The sequence below is a fragment of the Onychomys torridus genome, chromosome 20 (assembly GCF_903995425.1).
Source record: "Onychomys torridus chromosome 20, mOncTor1.1, whole genome shotgun sequence".
In the NCBI taxonomy this organism is placed as follows: Eukaryota; Metazoa; Chordata; class Mammalia; order Rodentia; family Cricetidae; genus Onychomys; species Onychomys torridus.
Window position 1 is genome coordinate 38,516,154 of NC_050462.1, and position 19,752 is coordinate 38,535,905.

The following is a 19,752-nucleotide window of genomic DNA, read 5'->3' on the forward strand; positions in this document are numbered from 1 at the left end:
CTGATGTAGAAAATGGGTCTACAGTTTTTTCCCAGGTCTGTAGAGTTCAAGTAGAGGTCCTCCTGCCCATCCCTTTAACTTCTCACATTACTCTGCAATAGCTTTCTTCCTGTCCCTGGTCCAGTGCTGATCTCTTATTCCTTCCTGTGTGTTTCCTGTTGGCCGGACTGTTCAGCCTGTTGTGTGGCTGAATGGCTTTGTCGTGTTTACCTTCTGCTGAAATTCCCTGTCTTCTTGGAAAGCCTTCCCAGATGTCCCACTGTCAGGTTCCGCCATCATCTCCTTGGGTACCACTTCCAGAACCATAGGATCTGCTTCCCAGTGTGTTATCCATCCCCTTGGTCAGGGGTGTGACCCCTGAGGGCAGGGAGCTCTGCCCTCTGCACACAGCTCTGTCTTTGGAGTCAGGACAGTGCCTGGCAACCCTGACAAATAGGAAGCACTTGTTGAATGAATGAATGAATGAATGAATGAATCCTGTTGAGCATGAGCTGAACACAGATTATTCATGGCTCACGCAAGCATGCTATTTCATTTCTACAAGAGCTTTCCTCAAAGTGTGTCAAACACCGAAATGAGTTAGCAGGGATGTAAAATAGGACGCGTTGTAAAGGTTGGTGAGGGCTCATATGGATTAAGGATCTAGCATGTCACAGGCACTAAATATACTTTATAGAGTTGTTAAGTGAGTCCTTAAAGCTATAGGCATTCCAAAAAAAAAAAAAAAAAAAAGCTCCATTTCAGTTAATGGGTTTAAACTCTTAACTTGTAAATACAGCCACCGTCAAGGAAAAGGATGGCATAGCATTTCACACCGTCGTCTCTTGCACACCCACTTCGCAATAAATATTGATTTGCAATACATGTGAGGAACAATTAAGCGGATAAATGAGGAAGCAGCCAAGTAGATGAGGCAGCTGAAGCTCAACACCAAGCGAGAGGAGAAGCAGGAACCCCAGTCGATTTCAGTCGAGAACTTCTAACAAAGCCAAAGACATAGAAGTCACACTAGAGACTTGATACCGAACAGAGCAAGTGCCACTGTGAACAGGAACTCACTTAGGGGCTTGAGAACAGGTTTCCAGAGAAAAAGACCAAAAAGATGGGGAAATTAAACATATAAATTAGGCTAGTCTTTACAACCCCTAAAACGCATCAGAGTACAGGAAGATATTTTAAGTTACCATGAAAATATTTCTGTAGCCAAATGAATCAATTAATTTTTTCTTTAAAATTTAATACTTTGGTAAAACAGTTACCCCCCAAAAAACATATAGGTAAGTAAATTGTGCTATTTCAAGGTAGATTTAGAAAGACAAGTTGCAGAGAGCAGGGGAGGAGGGAGAAAGAGGAAGAAGATGAGGAGCAGGAAAGAGGGGAGACGGGGAGAGAACATGTACAAATTCCCAGGAAACAGAAAACATTAGGCAATACCTTCCCCAGAATCATTGTGTGGGGCTTAAATGCATCCTATGAAGTTTCACAAATACCTTAAAAGAGTCCACAGTGGACAAAGTGTTCTTCATCGTTTGGAAACGTTCTATGAAAACAGCAGCACCTTGTAGCTGCAGGGAACTTTCTAGTCCAAGTCTTTCTCCTAAAACACGTTATACCTTCAAGGGGGGAAAAAAAAAGATGTGAATTTTCATGCATAGAATGTTTTTAGAGCACTTACCATGTTAAGATGGTATATTAAGCATGACAAATTTGGAATTTTTTTTTTTTTTTTTGAGCTGAGGATCGAACCCAGGGCCTTGTGCCTACCAGGCAAGTGCTCTACCACTGAGCTAAATCCCCTGGAAATTATTTTTAATCATTCATTTCACTCTCCTATGCTTCTTCCACACCTAGGTAGTAAGTAAAAATATCAGTTAACTCTTCCGAGTAGGGTTAACAAAGGAAAAATGATGGTTAAACCTGAAAGAATAGCCTCAAAGTTATCTGAGACCTTTGAAGCCTAAAATATCCAGAACCGCAGAGTAAGTGCCTGACATTTCATTTCACAAGAAGTCTGAACAACCACGATCCATTCACCAATGCAGACATACCACAGTTAAATTTCATTTCACTCCCTGTAAGCAAACCTTGTCAAGAGCTAAGCACTGTCCTGCACTGCCTTTGCAACTCAAAATCTTGTTGGCGGTGGATGGTCGACCTTAAAATACTTCACAGATGGATGAATTACCTTAGTTCACCTACCTCAATTTACAGACCAGAAAATTTGCTTCACATTACTGTTTAGGGATCGACTCTGCATGATTTAATAGACAACCTAAACAGTCAGTGATTGGATGGGATCAGATTAGATATTCAATTAGGAGTTACTCATTAAAGCCTTTTGAAAAATAAGTGTTTTTTTTCTTGTTTGCTTTGGATTTTCCCCACTGTGTTGGTTTGTCTCAGTACTGAATAGTAGGAATAGGGTTTGCCAGCATGTTCGAAACAGTCGCCCAGGGTGCAAACAGTCTTGAAATTAGGTAAAAATGCTTACAAACCGGAAATTTGATCTGTATTCAGTACAGCTCTCAACTCTCCATATGATAAATATGCTTGTAAGAGAAAATCTGTTTATAATTATTTCAGTTCATGAGTCTAACATGGTTATAGAGGCACAACAGTATAGGTTTTGCAGCTTTAATATACAGAGACCATGCAAACATGTATTCTGGTGTCCATTTTATTACCAATTTATTTCCGGTGTGATGTATGGAGTGGTTTTTTGATCACATCTTAAGTTAAAAATCATACTATAAGTGGTTGCAAAGATATAATTTTGTCCTCTGTTGTAGTCAGACCCTTAAATGCACTTATTCAATATTGCTAAGGATATTTAAATAGAACATTATTAAGATGTTTTATGTTAAAATTATGTATGCATGAGACACATAATCTATGGATTTCATTTAGCGGAGAGCCTGAGATAAATCATTCCTACTATAAAGCTTGTTACAGAAGTGAGAAAACCATTGCTCCTAAGCCTGGAGGGTTGCCTCTCTCCCACCCCGCCATCCTTAGTGTGGCAGAGTGTCTTTCCTGGGGTCTCAGGAAGACTGCCATAGTTCTTGACCTCATACACCACAGCATCTACAAGGGCTAGATTATTTAGTGTGTTAAATATTTGTCAGGTAGACTGCATGCTCCATGCTGCCTCTCAGACAATACTTACAACCGTCATTTAATGTAAATATGCAAAGAAGGGTGTCCTTTAATTAGCAGTCTAGGAGATTTTGTAGGTTAAAGACTTAATCTTAATTGTTGGCCTACTCTTTTAATAAAAGCGGATGGGGAACCTAATTCAAAAGAATATAGAAACCATACAAGTGCGTTATATGCAATTGCCTACTTCCCAGGAGGAAAATAATGAGTGCTTCTGTGGCTGTGTGTGTGTGTGTGTGTGTGTGTGTGTGTGTGTGTGTGTGTGTGTACGCTAATATGTATTAGCTATTCTTGGTAGAAGTACCTTTGTTGAATAATTCAACCTCTTCTCTTTTCTCATGTGAACACATTTTTTTGTCTTTGGCATTTAATACTATACTTTAGTGACCCTTTAGCCCCACTACAGCCCACTTGTTACAGTAGTTAGCTTTCTTTGCAGGAGAGAAGGATGCTGCCATTGCTTTACAAGTAATTAGTGTTTGGGGACCAGCTACTTAAATAGATCTCTGCCCTGGTCCACAGGCCCAGATGCCTGCAGGGTACAGAGGTGACTGGGTGAGAGAATTGGGCCCAGGGGAGGGGACTATAGCTAAGTGGAGAGCAGAGACATTGGTGGATGACAGTCTTCTCAGCTCTTCCCTATACTTACTATGTGGAACTGGGTCCAGGGTTACCAGATTTTCTGATATTTAAAAAAGAAAAAAAAGATCGAATATCTGGTTTATTTGTGTAATCACCTGACTCTTTTTTATATGTTGACCCAGTTTTATATAGAACCAAATGCCAAACACTCAGATAAGCCAAATAAAACATGACTGTGGGAAATAATTTTCCCAACAGCTGCTCTTTGCAGACTCTGAACTCTACCAGTTGAGGCAGCCCAATGCAATTACCAGGGAAGACCATTGGCCAGAGTGCCAAGAACTGTGCAGCCTTCCTGGTGCACAGGGTGGGGCCGTCTCTGCAGAGATGGAGTGTGCCTTGCTGAGAAAAGCACAACCATGCTTCACTAACTTGACAGTTGTCCCAGGGCTACTCAGCAGCAGCTGTATGGCAGAGAGGCTCTATAAATGTCAGGCTTGGTCCTCGAGTGCTAAACAAGAAAACTTTGAGGTAGAGCCTAAAAAAAGCATCCAGAACTCTAAGCCCATTAAAGCACAGGTAGGATTCTGCTTTCCTCCAACAGCTGTGACAGAACACCCTTGTCATGTCTTGTGAATGTAGACACTTACTTGTGAGTTTCCAATTCTTCAGGTTGTGTCCACTAGTGTACAGCGCAGTCATTCATTATGTGTGACTTAAGAAGATTTCCTCTGACTATCAGATTCCTGTTTCCTGTTGTCCCTGCTTTAATAAGACTGATACACTCTCCATAGTAACCCTCCAAATAAAAAGTCCAAACTCCTCCCTAGCATCACTGTTGCATGTTGCATTTAAAAAAAAAAATGTATCATTATAGTCAAGCCCTGAGATCTTTACCTCCCAATTAAAATCCTCCAGAAGAGAGGGGGGCAGGGAAGTCTGACCATAAAGTCTCAACAGCATGACTGCCTAAACATGAGCCGAACAAGGACAGCAATCATCATGCCAAAGGGGATGAGAGAAACCCTACACAAGAACTAGAGGCCACGGAGCAATGCTGAGAGTGTGAGAAATAGTCTGACTCAGAAATGAGTGTGCCAAATGGTTACCTAATACCAAATGGTTGAGTAAATAGGTGGCTAGAGAAGTGGGGCACTAGTTAATGGTACATACTGTTTAGGAAAGGATCTGAGTTCTGTTTCCTGAACCCATGTTGGGTAGCCAGACCTACCCGTAACTCCATCTTCAGGGAATCGAACTTCTCTTGCTTCTTCAAGGATGTGCATGCACACACACACACACACACACACACACACACACACACACACACACACACACAAAGAGAGACAGACAGACAGACAGAGACAGAGAGACAGAGTCAAACAGACATCGACACATAATTACATGAAGAAAATATTTTGGAAAAAATCAGGAAATAATAAAATCATGAGTAAGTGTGATTTCTACTTCTGAAAACAACAGGCGTATAGATACAGGTTGTGGGCAGTTTCACTTGTCTGTGTTGGCTCTTCTGTAAAGATGGTTGTTTACTACTCTGAGAAAATTAGCCTTTGCAAATACTGAAGGTGAAAATCAGTGAACTTAAGTGGAAAGTTTGAAGTTGCTCTTTGTGAAGGTTATCTTCAGTGTTAAGATCTCTGCCACATCTGATGAGTGTTTGTCGGTCCTTCTGGATGGAAAGGGAACTAGTAACTACAAGTCCATAGCATGCACTCCAGCTGCTGAGTGGTTGCAGTTTCCATAGATAAAAGGTGTACTTGCATTCTTTCCGGGGAACACGTGCACTTACCAATTAGTCAATGAGGGCATTTGCTTGTTTCAATTAAGAAAAATCACATCAGTGTCCAAATCCAAAACTCTGTGTCTTGAGGTTTCTATTGTTGTGATGAAACACCATGACCCAAAACAAGTTGGGGAGGAAAGGGTTTATTTGACTTACACTTCCACATTGCTGTTCATCACTGAAGGAAGTCAGGACAGGAACTCAAACAGGACAGGAACCTGGAGGCAGGAGCTGATGCAGAGGCCATGGAGGGATGCTACTTACTGGCTTGCTCCTCATGGCTTATTCAGCCTGCTTTCTTAGAGAACCCAGGACCACCAGCCCAGGGATAGCACCATCCACAAGAGGTTGAGCCCTCCCCTATCAATCACTAATTGAGAAAATGCCTCCCAGGCTTGCGTACAGCCTGGTCTAGTGGAGGCTTTTTTCTCAGTTGAGGTTCCCTCAGATGACTTTATTTTTTTATCAAGTTGACATCAAACTGTCCAGCACACTTATGTCAAGAACAATCACATAGAAAAGACTTGCAGTAGCTTGTAGGTAGGTGAGATAATCTCTAAATTAGTAGCAAAAATGTGTTCTATTCACTGTCCTAACAGTGTTCAGTTGATAGTCCCAGGCATGGAAACAAGTTTTGAACCTCCTTTTCTTCTCCATGGAGGGCTATGCACCCTTGTCTACATGCTCTTTGGCTGATTAAAGAGGATATGCACTGTTATTACCACTCATTTACCGACCTGTTATTCAAAGTCTAGACTCCAGAGCCTCAAGATTCTACTTAATTATTTTTAATTGTTCTAGTTTGTTTTGGTCGAGGAAGCCAGAATAATAATGAAAGGATTCAGAACCTAAGGACAGCAATTTTTGTTGTTGTTGTTGTTGTTGTTGTTGTTGTTTAGAGATGTCCATGTAACATTTTATAGTATCTTTTGTTGGCATCATTAAATTTGTGTTTCTTGGCACAAACCCTGTCCTCCAGCATACAAAATGAGGAACCTCTAAGCACAGGGGAAATTCATGGAGCTATTGAATGTAACTCCACACACTTCAGAGTTGAAATGTTCTTGGTTGGTAAATATTTGACATCCTAAATAAAATTGTCCCCTACGTCATCATGAGCAATCTATATCTGAAAGCAGAGTCCTGCCTCTGTGTAGGAGACGGATTACTGCTGAACCTAACTAACAACATGTACTGTGAGTACAGCCAGCACACCCCCACCACACACACACAGGACGGCAGTGCAAACCTGTTATGATATTGTTATTGAACAACCTTTATTAAGTCAGACACATTTCTTTAAATTACATTTCTGGGGACAAGGGGCTGTGGAATATCATTAGTTTGCTAGGTAATATGCTGACATGCATGATGAATTAGACTGTGAATGAAGGCCTTGTTCCTGGTGTTAGACATCCCCATCCATGTAGAGCTTTTCTGAAGAAAGCCTAGAGAGAAGATGACACAGGATTCACGCTTCCCCATGCTGTTTGTAGGGGACTTCTGCCCTTTGACCTCAAGTCCTTTTGATAGAGGTTTTGGTGTTTGTTGTTGCTTTTAAGTTGCTTGTGATTTTTAAAGATAAGCAAAAAAAGGCAAGGGCATATTTAAAAAACATTTCCCCCTTTAAGAATTCAGTTTCGGGGTTGGGGATTTAGCTCAGTGGTATAGAGTGCTTGCCTAGCAAGTGCAAGGCCCTGGGTTTGGTCCTCAGCTCTGGAAAAAAAAAAAAAAGAATTCAGTTTCACCTGCCCTTTAACTCAGTTGTTTTACTGTTAAGCAGCGTGACAGCTCAGCCTGAGTCATACTTGTGAGTTCCATGCACTCCAAGTTGGATGATTTGTGTTTCCCTTCTCAGAAAACCATGCGGCTTCCTTTATTTGCTGCTTGTGGGGCGCTGTTACTAAGCCTGTGAGGAGCTTCTCTGAGAAGCGCATTTTAATATGTAGATCAAACAGCGATCGGAATACATTAATGCCCAGTGGGGGTAAACGTGTCCTTTGAAAGCAGCTGCTGAGCCTTCTCCCTGCTGCTCCAATTAACACATACAGCACACTCAGTCAGCAAGAGGGCTGTGCGTATGGATGAAACCACTTTGCAGCTCACGAATGCGCCTTGCCAAGAGCCCAAAGAGTTAACCAGCCTCCTCTTTTCCCACACTGTAGCTTTCTAGGAAGTTTTCCACATGCCCGCTGTGCTTTGAGCAAAGGAATGCTAATAGGTGTAGGTAGGGTTGGCTGGTGGGGAAAGCCGGGTCGTCCCTAGCTTTGGTTCAGTCCAGTGACTAGCAAGCTTCCCCACCGCCCTGGTGATGGAGGTGTTGGGTACTAACATTTTAGTGTCCGGGACGCCCCTTGCTTCAGCTGAACATCTTGAACTTTGGTTTGATTTGGAAACAAGTTGAAGCCCACAGCTTCGCTGTTTGTTTTCTCTGGATTATCTTACTTTTATTGTCCTCTTACTTTCTTCCTCTGCCCCACCCATCCTTAAAAAAAAAGAAAAATTCAAATCCGACAGTTTCTGGAGCTAAATGAGAAGTCTCATCAAGGTACTCCCATATCGCTGTGATGTTTTCTCCTGCCGCGGCTGAACTCTCGGCCTTGAGGGGCACAGGGAGAAAGGCTGGAGGCTAATGCGTCCGGGTCCCCGGGCTTCCGGAGGGTCATTCATGCTCCACCAACTTGCAGAGCAGCTGGGCTGTCCGCTCTGCTGCTGGCTGTGCGGCGCTGCCCCGGGAGTCAGTCATGGACCGCTTCCTGGGATTCGTCAAACAGATTCGGAGATCTAGGAGAAGAAAGGGGAAAAAGTACCGTCCGGAAGAGGATTACCAGGAGGGCTATGAGGATGTCTATTACTACGCTTCTGAGCATTTTCGAAGTAAGCGCTTCCCTCCACCCTCCTTTCCTGGTCCTTCTCACATGTCTAGGCTAACAATAAACCTCTCCTGCTTCTTTACTCTTGGATGCAAAAGATTTACCAGATGGTGTTGTGTGAAGTGCTAGCTCCATTGTGCTTGATTTGTTGTGAGTATAACCACATCAGATCTGGACACTATTACTAGTCTGGGTCTATAGAGAGGTTAATATTGTAGATGTAATTGATTCTGTTATTTTTAAGGAGCCATTCAAAAAACAATCCTGTAGGCAGCTAGACTATGTTCTGTTGTAGCTGTTTTTTTTTTTTTTTTTCAATGATTTTATGTGTGTGTGCTTTTCTCCTTTCAAGAGAGAGAAGGTTGGCTTGTTTGAAAGTAGTTGTTTATGCAGGCGTTGATGTTTGTGATTAATGCTCACAGTGCAGACTTCTGGACAGTTACCTGTGATGAAAGGTGCTGTTTGTACAAGGAAGTTGAAATGCCTTTCTCTGATGCATGTTCATAATTTTGTTATTAAGTTAGGGGAACTTGTGTGCTGTCAGCTAGCAGCAGCAATACCAGAAAGAAAAAAAAAATACCCACATGGAGACATTTGTAAATTGACTTTAAAATGGCAGGGAACTAAAATTTTTCTTGTACCTGTCAGTTCTCCGGGTTTCTGGTGAGGCATAGACAGGTCCCAGTAGATTTAAAATCCAGAAATGCCTCAGGGTGAGGAGAGGAAGCATCTCCTTGCCAAGATCATTGAGTTTGTGTGCCTAAATGAAGGGGAGGGAGATGACAGCTATGTGTGATCTACATTTTTAAAAATTAAAAATTATTCCTTATCTTCTTGAGGAAAGATCTTCATGAACATGTACCCGAAGCCCATTTCTTTTTTCCTTCTGGCCTTTTGAAGTCTAACCATGAATGTATCCCATTTATACCTTTTGAGCATTGACTAATAAATAATTTAGATCCCAATTTCTATGGCACCGAAAGCCATAGGAATTATTTCTACATGACAAAAAGTCCTTGCTGTGATTGATACAGGCTGAGGGTTGAAAACTCATGTGGTAGCAATAACACAATAATGCCAATTGTAATTCTTTGATATTTGCCTGAACAGTATTGCTATAATGTTTTTACAGATTGTTCTCAGGGATATTTCCATGATATAATGCTTTTTCATGAATAATCTATTCTAATGTAGTGACAGTCTATGTTTCCTAAATTTAGCTTCCTTGATATATTCTCAAATTTAACTAAGATTTGTGGCACACATTTAAAAAAATATACTGCCAGCTTGCATGAGGAATAATTCTGAAATGTAGAAAGTGGGGTTGGGAGCTTAAGAACATTGCTTGGACTGCTATTCCTTGAACACAGTTCTTGCAATCAATACACACCGAGGCTAATTCACACCCTCTGTGATTTCTGTCATGATGAATGTGTGCACAAATTGACTCAAGCAAAATCTCTCAAATGCCGGCATTCCACTTGTTTGGCTGAGGTTTTCTATTTTTAAAATAAATTTGCTGAAAAAAACATGTCAGCAAGGCAAAGTGCTTTCCAAGATTAGACTAAAAGGTATAATCAAGGGTGGTAATCGTTATCATCAAGTTCAGAGAAAGACTTGGAGGAAATCACGTTTTATCAGATTCTTCAAGTTTGCTCTAAGGATAAGGCACTAAACAGCCCAAGTGTTTGCCTTTGCATGTGAAAATAACATCCAGTGGCTTTTTGTTTGTTTGTTTATTTTTTTTTCTGGAAGCTCCCTTTCTTTATAAGATGCAGTTGAAAACTTGTTGACTTATCTGGCTGTTGGGTCCCCAACTTGAGAACGCTACATCATAGACAGAATATGTTACAGTGAACTAACATCTGGGGTTTGGCATTTCATCAAATATTAAATGGCTCAAGCTTTTGCAGAAGGCATGTCACATAGCCCAGTGACCTCATGGTGCATCTGTGGCTCCGGTTTCAGAGCCTTCCAGAATTGGCAGAGGAAATTCTACTTGTATTTAACTGCTATAGAAAAGTGTACAAAGCAAGCGTGACTCTTAAAGCCAATCTTCCCAAATGGGTAATACGGCCGAATTTAATCACATCTGCTGCGTATCCACTTTAATTAGTCTTTGGTATAATTTGGAAGTTTACACCCCATGTGTCTCTTCACATGGGGAGAAACTTCATTTAGATGAAGGCTGAGAGCATGGTAGACTTTATTGATGATATTCACTTCTTATTTAATGATGGCACTGATTTTTTTTAAATCATTCCTCTTTATTGGTTTCTAGTGTTTTTCTTGCCTTTCGTGAAACTTAAACTCAGTCATGTAGATTTTCTATCAGTTCATATTATAAGAAATTGATAATTTGATAATGAAAGATGATTTGATAATGAGCTAGAAGGGGCTTCCTAGAAAATGCCCCCACATGCTTCCTTCTCTTGGGTAGTTTCAAGGGCTTTCTAGTACTTGATTTTATTCTAAGTCAAGTTTCTTCCCTTCTGGGTTCAAAATGAGCGTTTTGTCATCTCATCCTTTAGTTAGATGCCCCTCAGTTATTGCAATAAATGCCCAAGACCGAATTAAGGTGTTAACAGGGCCAGATGTGATGAAATGGAGATTGTTCTAGAAAAGAATGATTTCCCTGCTACCCTGTCAGAACTGGGTTTTAACAGTGATGGACTGATTTTGTTTTTGTTGTTTGTATTATTTTGTACCAACATATGTAAGCAACTGTGTACAAGAAGCAGAATGAAATATTTTATTAAAAACTGCCTTTGTCACTTCTCAATTCTTTCATAATTCTAGAGCTGGAGTGGAATCGAACAAGACAGAAGCCTTAGGCCAATCACCAAACACTTCTGTGTTTTAGTTCATAAAATGTGACACAGAGGTCTATTTGTAAGGATATTTTTAAGTACAAAAATATAATCTTATTTTAAATTTTATATCAATTCAGGTTAAACAAACAAACAAACAAACAAACAAACAGTGGTAGGCAGGAAAAAGGGCAGGCAGCTCCAGCATCTGTCTGTATTGCCCAGTCCTGTCTCCAGCTCCTGGGCTCTCTGCTCCAGCCTCTCGAGGAGCTGATGCTAAAGGTAATGCTACCACCATAGCAACTTTAGATAAAGAATAAGACAAAGCATTTTATCTGCTACTTAAAGCAAATAATCCACTTGACTATGGTGAAGGAATTCTCTCATTGGCTTTATTTATTTATTTATTTATATTATTTTATTGTCATTTCCATTAGGAACTGTCACAAAGGGTATTCCTTTTTATTTAAGATCATGATTTATCACTGACTATTAAGGAACTTGGGAGTGTTTTGATGATCCAGCAGAGTTCTCGATATATTGCTAAATCTTAGAGATCTTCTATTTAATTGCACCTACCAAGGAGCACCATTTTCTCTTGAAATTGTTACAGAGATGGTTCATCGAGTGTTTCCCCTTAACAGAAACCTGAGTTGGTTGCAAAACTGTCATAAATCTAAATGTAATAGCTTGCCAGAGCTAGACCCTACAATGCAGTTTTATTATGTGCCTTTCCCCCCACTAAAATTTGGATCATTGTAGTTTTTTTAAAGGCTATGGCTGGCCATGCTTATTTTATCTGCCATACAAATTTAAATGTATGATCCTATTGTTACACATTTTTGTTTTTAAATTTCACACTGTGTAACATTCAAGGTATGAAGCAGATATGGTATATCATCTAGTCATTCACTTTGGACTGTTTTAGCCATGATAGAAGTCCTGACTAGCCATAATCTATTTGCTGGATTATTGGAAGGGAGAGACCTGTTTGTCTCTTACCAACTGCAGCCCTGGTACCTTTTGCAGATGCATCATGGTATTGAATTAGGCACGGGGTTCCTCCATGGTAACGACTCTCCTGGGTTTTCACTTAACTCACCTCTACTGAAGCAAAGCTGTGTGTGAAAACTGTACCTGGCAGTATGTAGCAACCATTACCCTCTCCTCCTGTGGTCAGTTAGAGTGAACCTAGGAAAGGAGAAGAACACAGCTACCGGGTAGATCTTTGGAAGAAAGATCATTTGTATTAGCAAATTATCTTCATTTGTTGTCGCTGCTTGCTTATGCTGAGCTGCAATTCTCAGGTGGGGTGTGTGTGTGTGTGTGTGTGTGTGTGTGTGTGTGTGTGTGTGTATCAAAACATTATAGCTAAGTTGTTTTATTAAGCACTATATACATTTGAAAGTCCTGCTTAGGCAATGTAGGCTGCAGTTTGACTCAGACCTCATCTTAAGAACATTTAATGTATTTCTTTAATTGAAAAAACATTGCATATTCTTCTTCTTAGGGCATAAAGCAAGTTTGGTGGCAGGTGTTTACAGTGAGGGCATTTTAAGGCAGTGATGTAGGTGATGACTTTTTATGTATTTATTTATTTGTTATTTTGTAAATCCATGAGACAGGTCCCTCTCTCCACTGGAGGACTGTTACCTAGTTAGGATTCTCTCTCTTGAGAAATGTGTGTGAGGATAGAGTGGGAATTTTGACATACACTTTGAAAAGATGGTTAACCCCTACTGTAATACATGCAAAAGCTGAGCAAGTCCTGTGTTTGGTTTCCTTGGCCTTTGGGGGAGGAATGGAGAGAAGTGGGGGAGGGGAGGGGAGGGGCAAGGACAGCTGAGTTCTCTGACTTCCTCAGTGATGGCACGCAGAAGCCATTTGTTTCTGTCCTAGAAACAGGGATGATCAAACTGACAGGTCTTGGATGTGAGATCCTGGATGATTCAAGCCTTGACGGTACTTAGTTTGACTCAAGAAGTCCTCAGAGGATTCAAAGAAACAACAATAATGAAGAAACCAGCCTGGTTATGAAGACGCATTTTGTTTGTTTTATTACCGTCCTCTTTATTTTTCTCTGGGAAGAATTGCTTTCTGGCCACAGTGCATTTGTTTTGCTGAAAATTGATTGGCTGGCATATTCCATTTGTTGGGTATTTTATATTACCAGCTTTATTATCCCAAGCTGTATTTTTTTCTACATGAAATAATTTAGAGGAATATTAAATGTGAAGGTACTTTAGAATCTATGTTGTCTGACCTGTGTATTTCTTAGATGATAAATAACTAAAACGCCCAGCAAATAAAATGATTCGTGCATATGATCATCCCCAAACTGGGATGAGAAGGTAGTTACTGGGTCTCATTCTCTTGTCCATTACCCTGAATGTACAGTTTGGCTTTCTGGTAATACTTAAGATCCTTCAAGCTTTATTATACACATAGGAATTAGATATTTTCCATGATAAATTATTTATTGTTAATTCTGAGTCATCCTAGCTGCTAATTTAAAATTTCAAGTCAAATCAGTATGTTTTGTTTAATAGGTGCTATTGACTCAAAAATCTACATCCTGCATCCCTTCCCTTCTGTCTTGTGGTTTGCAAATACACCTGTTTTGTGACTGAATAATTCCGTGCGGCACCAATGATAGCACAGTTCCTCTGAGAATAATACAATTAGGACCACCTTTGGCCTTGAGTTAGTAAGGTCTGTTGTCTGCACACTTACCATAGCATCCTACCATAAGGAGGAAATGCACCTTCTGTTAAAACTTTCCAACATGAACATACTCGATTCCAGGCAAGGAAGGAACATGATTGGAACCAATGCTTCTTCTAAACAGGGGCTAAGTTACATGGTTGGTCACTGGCATAGTCTGATAAAGCATTACAAGTTGAGAGTCTCTATCCTGACCCCAATAACCATAGGCTGTACTGAGTGTAGTGTGCTCAGATTCCATGTCTCCCCTCTGTTTGCATTCTCCTATACTGATGGAACATATGGCATATGGAGGTGAGTAACTCCTTCAATGCTATTTTTGTCTTAACTATACACACTCAAAGATTGCCCGTATTGGGCCCACATCCCATGTGGCATGGTTTTCATTTTTTGTTATTTTAACTTTTCATCCCTCTCTTTTTTTCCCTTTATGTTTATTACTAAAAGATGACCAAGCTTTTTGTTTGTTTAATGAAAAGTATACTTCAGTGCTCTCGGTTTGGATAGTGTGGTGGGCATCTTATTGTTTTCCTTGAAACTGTTTTTCTGCTTAAAAAACAGCAGTCTTCATATTTCAAATACTTCTGTGTCTGCTCTAATTCTGACATTACTGGTGGATGGAACCTGTTGTGATCATAGTGTGCACTGTTCGTCCTATGAGGACTCGTTTAGGATTAGAGACATCAAGCAGGCTGGGTCCCACATAATAATTCGCCACTGGGGAATCTGTAAATTTGTCTGGAGGAAGAGGAAGCCACTAGTAGGAAGCAGCAAACACACAAGGTGGAGGGAAACTTAAGGGGACTTCTACACCATAAGGTCTCCAGGGAAACCCAAACTGCCCCAAGTTCCTGGAATGAGAAAGAATGAGAAAGAACAGACCCAGAGCAAGGCTTATATTGGTTAATTCTGATCTGGTAGTGTAGGAAATTTTTTTAAATTTGCAAATATTTATTTTCATTGACTAGCAATGAGTGTCAGAGGTGAAAACTATACAGTTTCCATGAAAGTTCCTTTCTTCTAAAGATGGAAATCTGAATAGGCTGAGCAACTGTGACTTCAGTTGAACCAACAGGGTCTTTATGCTTTTCAATGTCTCATTTGTCTAATGAGATACAAGCTTCTGGTGCAGAACACTGAAGACCCAGGACAGTAGAATTGGTGATGAGTCCAGCCAGTGCCCATGTTTCACAAAACTGTCCACAGCACACACAACTACACAGATGATACCCAGGAGGCATATTTAGGCAGATGATATTTTCCTCTAGCCTATTTTCTGTTTTCCGTTCCCTCTCCCCATTTTTCTCTAAGTGTTGAATCCTGCTTAGAAGGAATCATACAAACGTTTCGCACAGCCTTCACCAGATAACTCACTTTGAAGTTGGTGTGTGGGAGGGGACTCAATCGCACTGGTAGTTTTGAATCTGTAATAGAAGTGATAGAATTCTACTCTGTTATCTCAGCTATTACATAATCACAAAGTCAAAAGATTCCCTGAAGCATTCATCCATAGAACCCAGCTATTTGAATTTGTTGATTAAAACTGAATATCAGCTATTGGGTCTACAGATGTATAAAAACAAAATGTAGATTCATTTCAAATGCTAAACCTATGTAGATGTATGTCATAGAAACTCTTTGAATTGATTCTATAGTATTATGAAATTAAGGATGAATATATTCTTAAGTCATATTTTAAATAATACAAATAAGAAGTGATTATTTCTTTCTCCTGTCTTTCCTCATCTTCTGAAAAGTTGTTTTTTTAAATGTTTATTTGTGAAGCTAGTGGTTTTGAAATTCAGGATGTGTTTCTTCCTAGGCATAGTAGAGTAGGAATTGGGGGGGAGGGGCTGCGGATACATGAAAAGTAAGGCCTGTTCATACAAGCCTCTAAAGTAGTTCACTAACAGGAATAATGAAGTGGCCAGAAGAGACAAAAGTTACAGGACAAAGCTTTTGTTTTGCACAAAAGGATTTCTTTAGTTGTCGCTCACATGCAGAAACCTTCTGTTTGTCCAACATTGCAAAGTCAGGAGTCACAAAGCAGAGATGTGCTTTGCAAGAACAAGAAAATGTCTGACTCTGCCTGGAGAATGATGCCATAAAATTTAGGCTTGAATTCTCTATATCATTAAGTACAATGCTTAGGCACAAACTGCCCCTGCCACAGAATTAGATAATACTGTGTGTGGTTGTTTTATTTATTTTTATATCAAACTCCTCCATAGTATTTAAAATTCATTATACTGCAGAAAATTTTAAGGCTTATGTGTGAAATGGGCAGACTTGTTTCTAGAAACAAAGCCAGATTGTATAAGGTATGTGTTTATTGCCCACCCCATCACCATCCTCTGTGACTAGTGGGAAATTGGACCTGATGCACTCTTGTTGATGTTATCTCTAGTAATAGGTATAAGTAGAGAAATCTGTTGTTTACTGGAATATTAATTATTTTTCCAATCAATTGCTACATGTTTGTTAAATATGATTCATCTTTCCTATTTTAAAACATATCCAACATAAGATGAAAAAATATTCTTTTTGTTTTCTGTTAATCATCTCAACTGTTTGTCATGAGATGTCTGTCTAAGCAACACACTTAAAATTTATGCCCAACTTCAGCACCATGGCCAGTGTTTGGTGCAACCAGGTGCTGCCACTGGTGATCACTGGCTTTCATGGTGTGTTCCTGTTGGCCGTGCAATGTGGCTCATAAATTTTCAAGTGTAGAAAGCAGCACTTGATGTTTGAAGACTCACTTTGGAGATAAAACCAGATCCATGTCAGATGAGGCCTGGGTAGCATCAAGATTGGCTCATGGCTGCCAGTAGAGAATGTGAGGCCAACAGTGACAAGCTGGGGATCCTTACAAATGGATGCAGGTGGACAAGTGGCTTTGGTGAAATTTTTCATCAATGATTCTACTTTTGGATGAACTAATCTGTATGCAAATAAGTTAACTCAGCAAGTGTCTTTTAAAAACTGGCTGTGAACATGAGGCTTTGAAAATAGTTTGCTCATTATTTCACCCTGCTTATAATTGTGACCCTTTTAAGGGAAGAGCTGCCAAAAGTTGGGGTGACATGTCTGGGTGCTTAGCAGTTGATGGTAAATTTCCTCTGTTTGGATTTACATGGCCCTCAACTATAATGTAGAATGGGGGACTCCATAGTACCAGAGAACTATTGTCTATGGCTGGTTTTATCTACCTTTTATCTAACTTTTATGACTTACAGAACTAAATATTACCCTAATAATGAAAAGTCCCAAAGCTTTGGAGGTAATGGTGTTCTTAGGACCATTTTGCAGATGACATGTATGAAAGAAATCATAGAAGAAGAATTGGACCTTCCAGTCCAGCTCTCTGGTTTTACACTTAACCCCAATGACACAGTGATTGCTTAGGGATTATGTTTTTAAGACTTCAAGGGAAAGTACAACTCAGGATTGCACAGTGATCTAGGAACAGACTTGAGTAAGCAGTTCAGTCTATAAACCTGGAGGATTTGTAACCTCCTCATCCTCCATGCCCACCTCATGGCTTCAGAGGTTGCCTGTAGGTAAAGCAGGTAAAGCTCTCTACATACTGCTCCCTCTTCCAAGTAGTGGATTTGGCATTTCTGTGTGTGTTTGTGTAAGAATATTATACCCACTGCATTGTTTTGTGAATACACACACACACACACACACACACACACACACACACACACTCCCTACACGTACCTTTCTTGTGACACTGTCTTTTTCCTACTTAAGCACCAAGGACAGTGCCTTGGCCATCAATAGATGTTTCTCTTGCCTGTAGAGCTGTAGAGTTGGATGCATGTGCACTCTGCCCCACACAGAAACTGTGTTACTGCTCCATACCGTCACTGTTGACATAGCCATGCTGACTAGAAAGGTTTAGAACAGAGTGCCCTGACTAGAAGAGGGCAATCTGTCACCTGCATTATTCTGATAACAGTGTCTCCTTCCACAATTTCATCACAGCTCCTAATCCTAACCACAGTTCCCATTGCCTTTCTGCCTCATGGCACTGTTCAAGGGCTCCTTCATGCTTGCAGCCTCAAACCACCAGATATGGGCACTAAGTCAGCTTGGAAATAATTTCACATGTCTGAAAGCAGAAAAGGCAGTCCATGCAACCGCTGTTCGTCCTAATCATTGTGTGACAAGATCATCCTTTCTACTCAGTCTTGTTCCTTTGGTTATTTCAAGCTAAGTTATGCCTCGTATAGGGCCATATGCATCCCATTTTTATATGACTTCTGTCGTTATTTAATCCTGAGTCTCTAATCCACAGTATTTGGTGGAGATTGGGACTTACCATCAATATGATCAATTGATCAGTCCTGTGTGGAAACCTTGAGTAAGCTTTTTGTACAATATTCCAGCAACACAGAGCCAAGAACTGAGTAATCATCTGAGCACCTAACCATGATTGCATTTTGTATCAGTGACACCCAACACTCAATTATTAAAAGTTAAATACTGTAAGACCTGTATGAACATCTATCTGTATGAGCAAAAATGAGACTGTAACATAAGTCTGTCTTGGGAAGAGTTCTCTTAGGAGTCACAGATCCTAGAATTCATGAGAATGGGAAAATTACATAGAAGTTAGTTTTCTTCATTCATATTCCCCGTTATTAAGTTACAGGAATCGTGTTCTTCCCACCCTCAAGCAGAATAAACGCTCACATATCAAATTTACTGATGGGACACATTTCTCAAATGGAATGAAATTATTTACAGGAGGCATAATCATTTTGAGTGAATATGATTCTGGATCTCAGCAACAGTGATCAAGGAACTTTCTGTGTCAGTGTACATCATTTGTACTATGCAGGCTGATCCTGTCTTTGCCCAAATGCCCGATTTAGCATGTTGCACTTGTCTCTGTCAGTTAGCTATATAATTTTCTACATTTGGAGGGCTTCTGGTTTCTATGCTTTTCCTTTTCTTTCTTAAGGTTGAATGTTTCCCAAGTTATTAAAATTGGCCATACTTATTAACATGGTGGAGATCTCTTTCAGAAATCACAGCTAACTTTAGAATTTGGTATGACTTGGAATATTTAACATTATGTCTCTTTCCTTGTCTCTTTAGAGACTCAGTTTATTAAGACACTAAATGGCTCTTAATTTGATTCTTTCCTTCACATATCCTATTTTTCCACTTTTTTTCCCTAACCATTGACTTTGAATGTGAAACTGAACAAATACTTCCAACATCAGCCATCCTCTCTGCATGTCATAATATCTTTCACTTCTTTCTTCAGACATCTGTTTCCCTGATATTACCAGGTCCCCCAATTATCTGTCTCCTCTGAAACTTTAGCCTCACAGATTGCCAATATTCACTCTCAACTCCAGCTGACTAGCTGTGGTCTTCACACCTACATTCGTGCTATTGACATGTTTGGAAAGAGAAAACTGTTTAACTGTGGTGGTTGGCTGCATTACAGACTTATAAGTTCCAGCCTTAGCTAGACTCCCAACCCTCATGATCAATCTTTCGTCTTTATGTCTGTCTACTCACAGTCCTTTTCTTTCCCAATAGGCAGCTCTCCTATTGCTCTACACATTCTCAACTGAAGTTCTATTTCTGGATTCTCTTTATTCACTTTTCCTACTTTCTCCCACCTTGTTTTCTTAATATTTCAAATGCATGGCTATTACTGTCTCCTCCCCAGCCCTCAAGTGGGGTTCTCAGTTAATATTCAAATGATTGGCTGTTGGCTTATATCTCTCCATATCTCATACCTACCATTTAATAGAAAGTCTTCTAGCAAAGACAC

The 19,752-nt window shown here is 40.1% G+C and overlaps 1 protein-coding gene across 7 annotated transcripts in view; it reads left to right on the top strand.

Annotated features, from left to right (window-relative positions):
* Positions 1-19,752, top strand: part of Grip1 (glutamate receptor interacting protein 1) — a 627,506-nt gene that overhangs the window by 234,315 nt on the left and 373,439 nt on the right. For 5 of the 7 annotated variants that reach the window (XM_036169625.1, XM_036169627.1, XM_036169631.1 and 2 more), the window contains exon 1: positions 7,857-8,419. The exons of the other annotated variants lie outside the window; for them this stretch is intronic. In XM_036169625.1, the coding sequence (XP_036025518.1) occupies positions 8,287-8,419 (133 nt within the window). In that variant the 5' untranslated portion in view covers positions 7,857-8,286. Of the gene's footprint in view, positions 1-7,856; positions 8,420-19,752 lie in introns of those variants that run through there. 7 annotated transcript variants of the gene reach the window in all.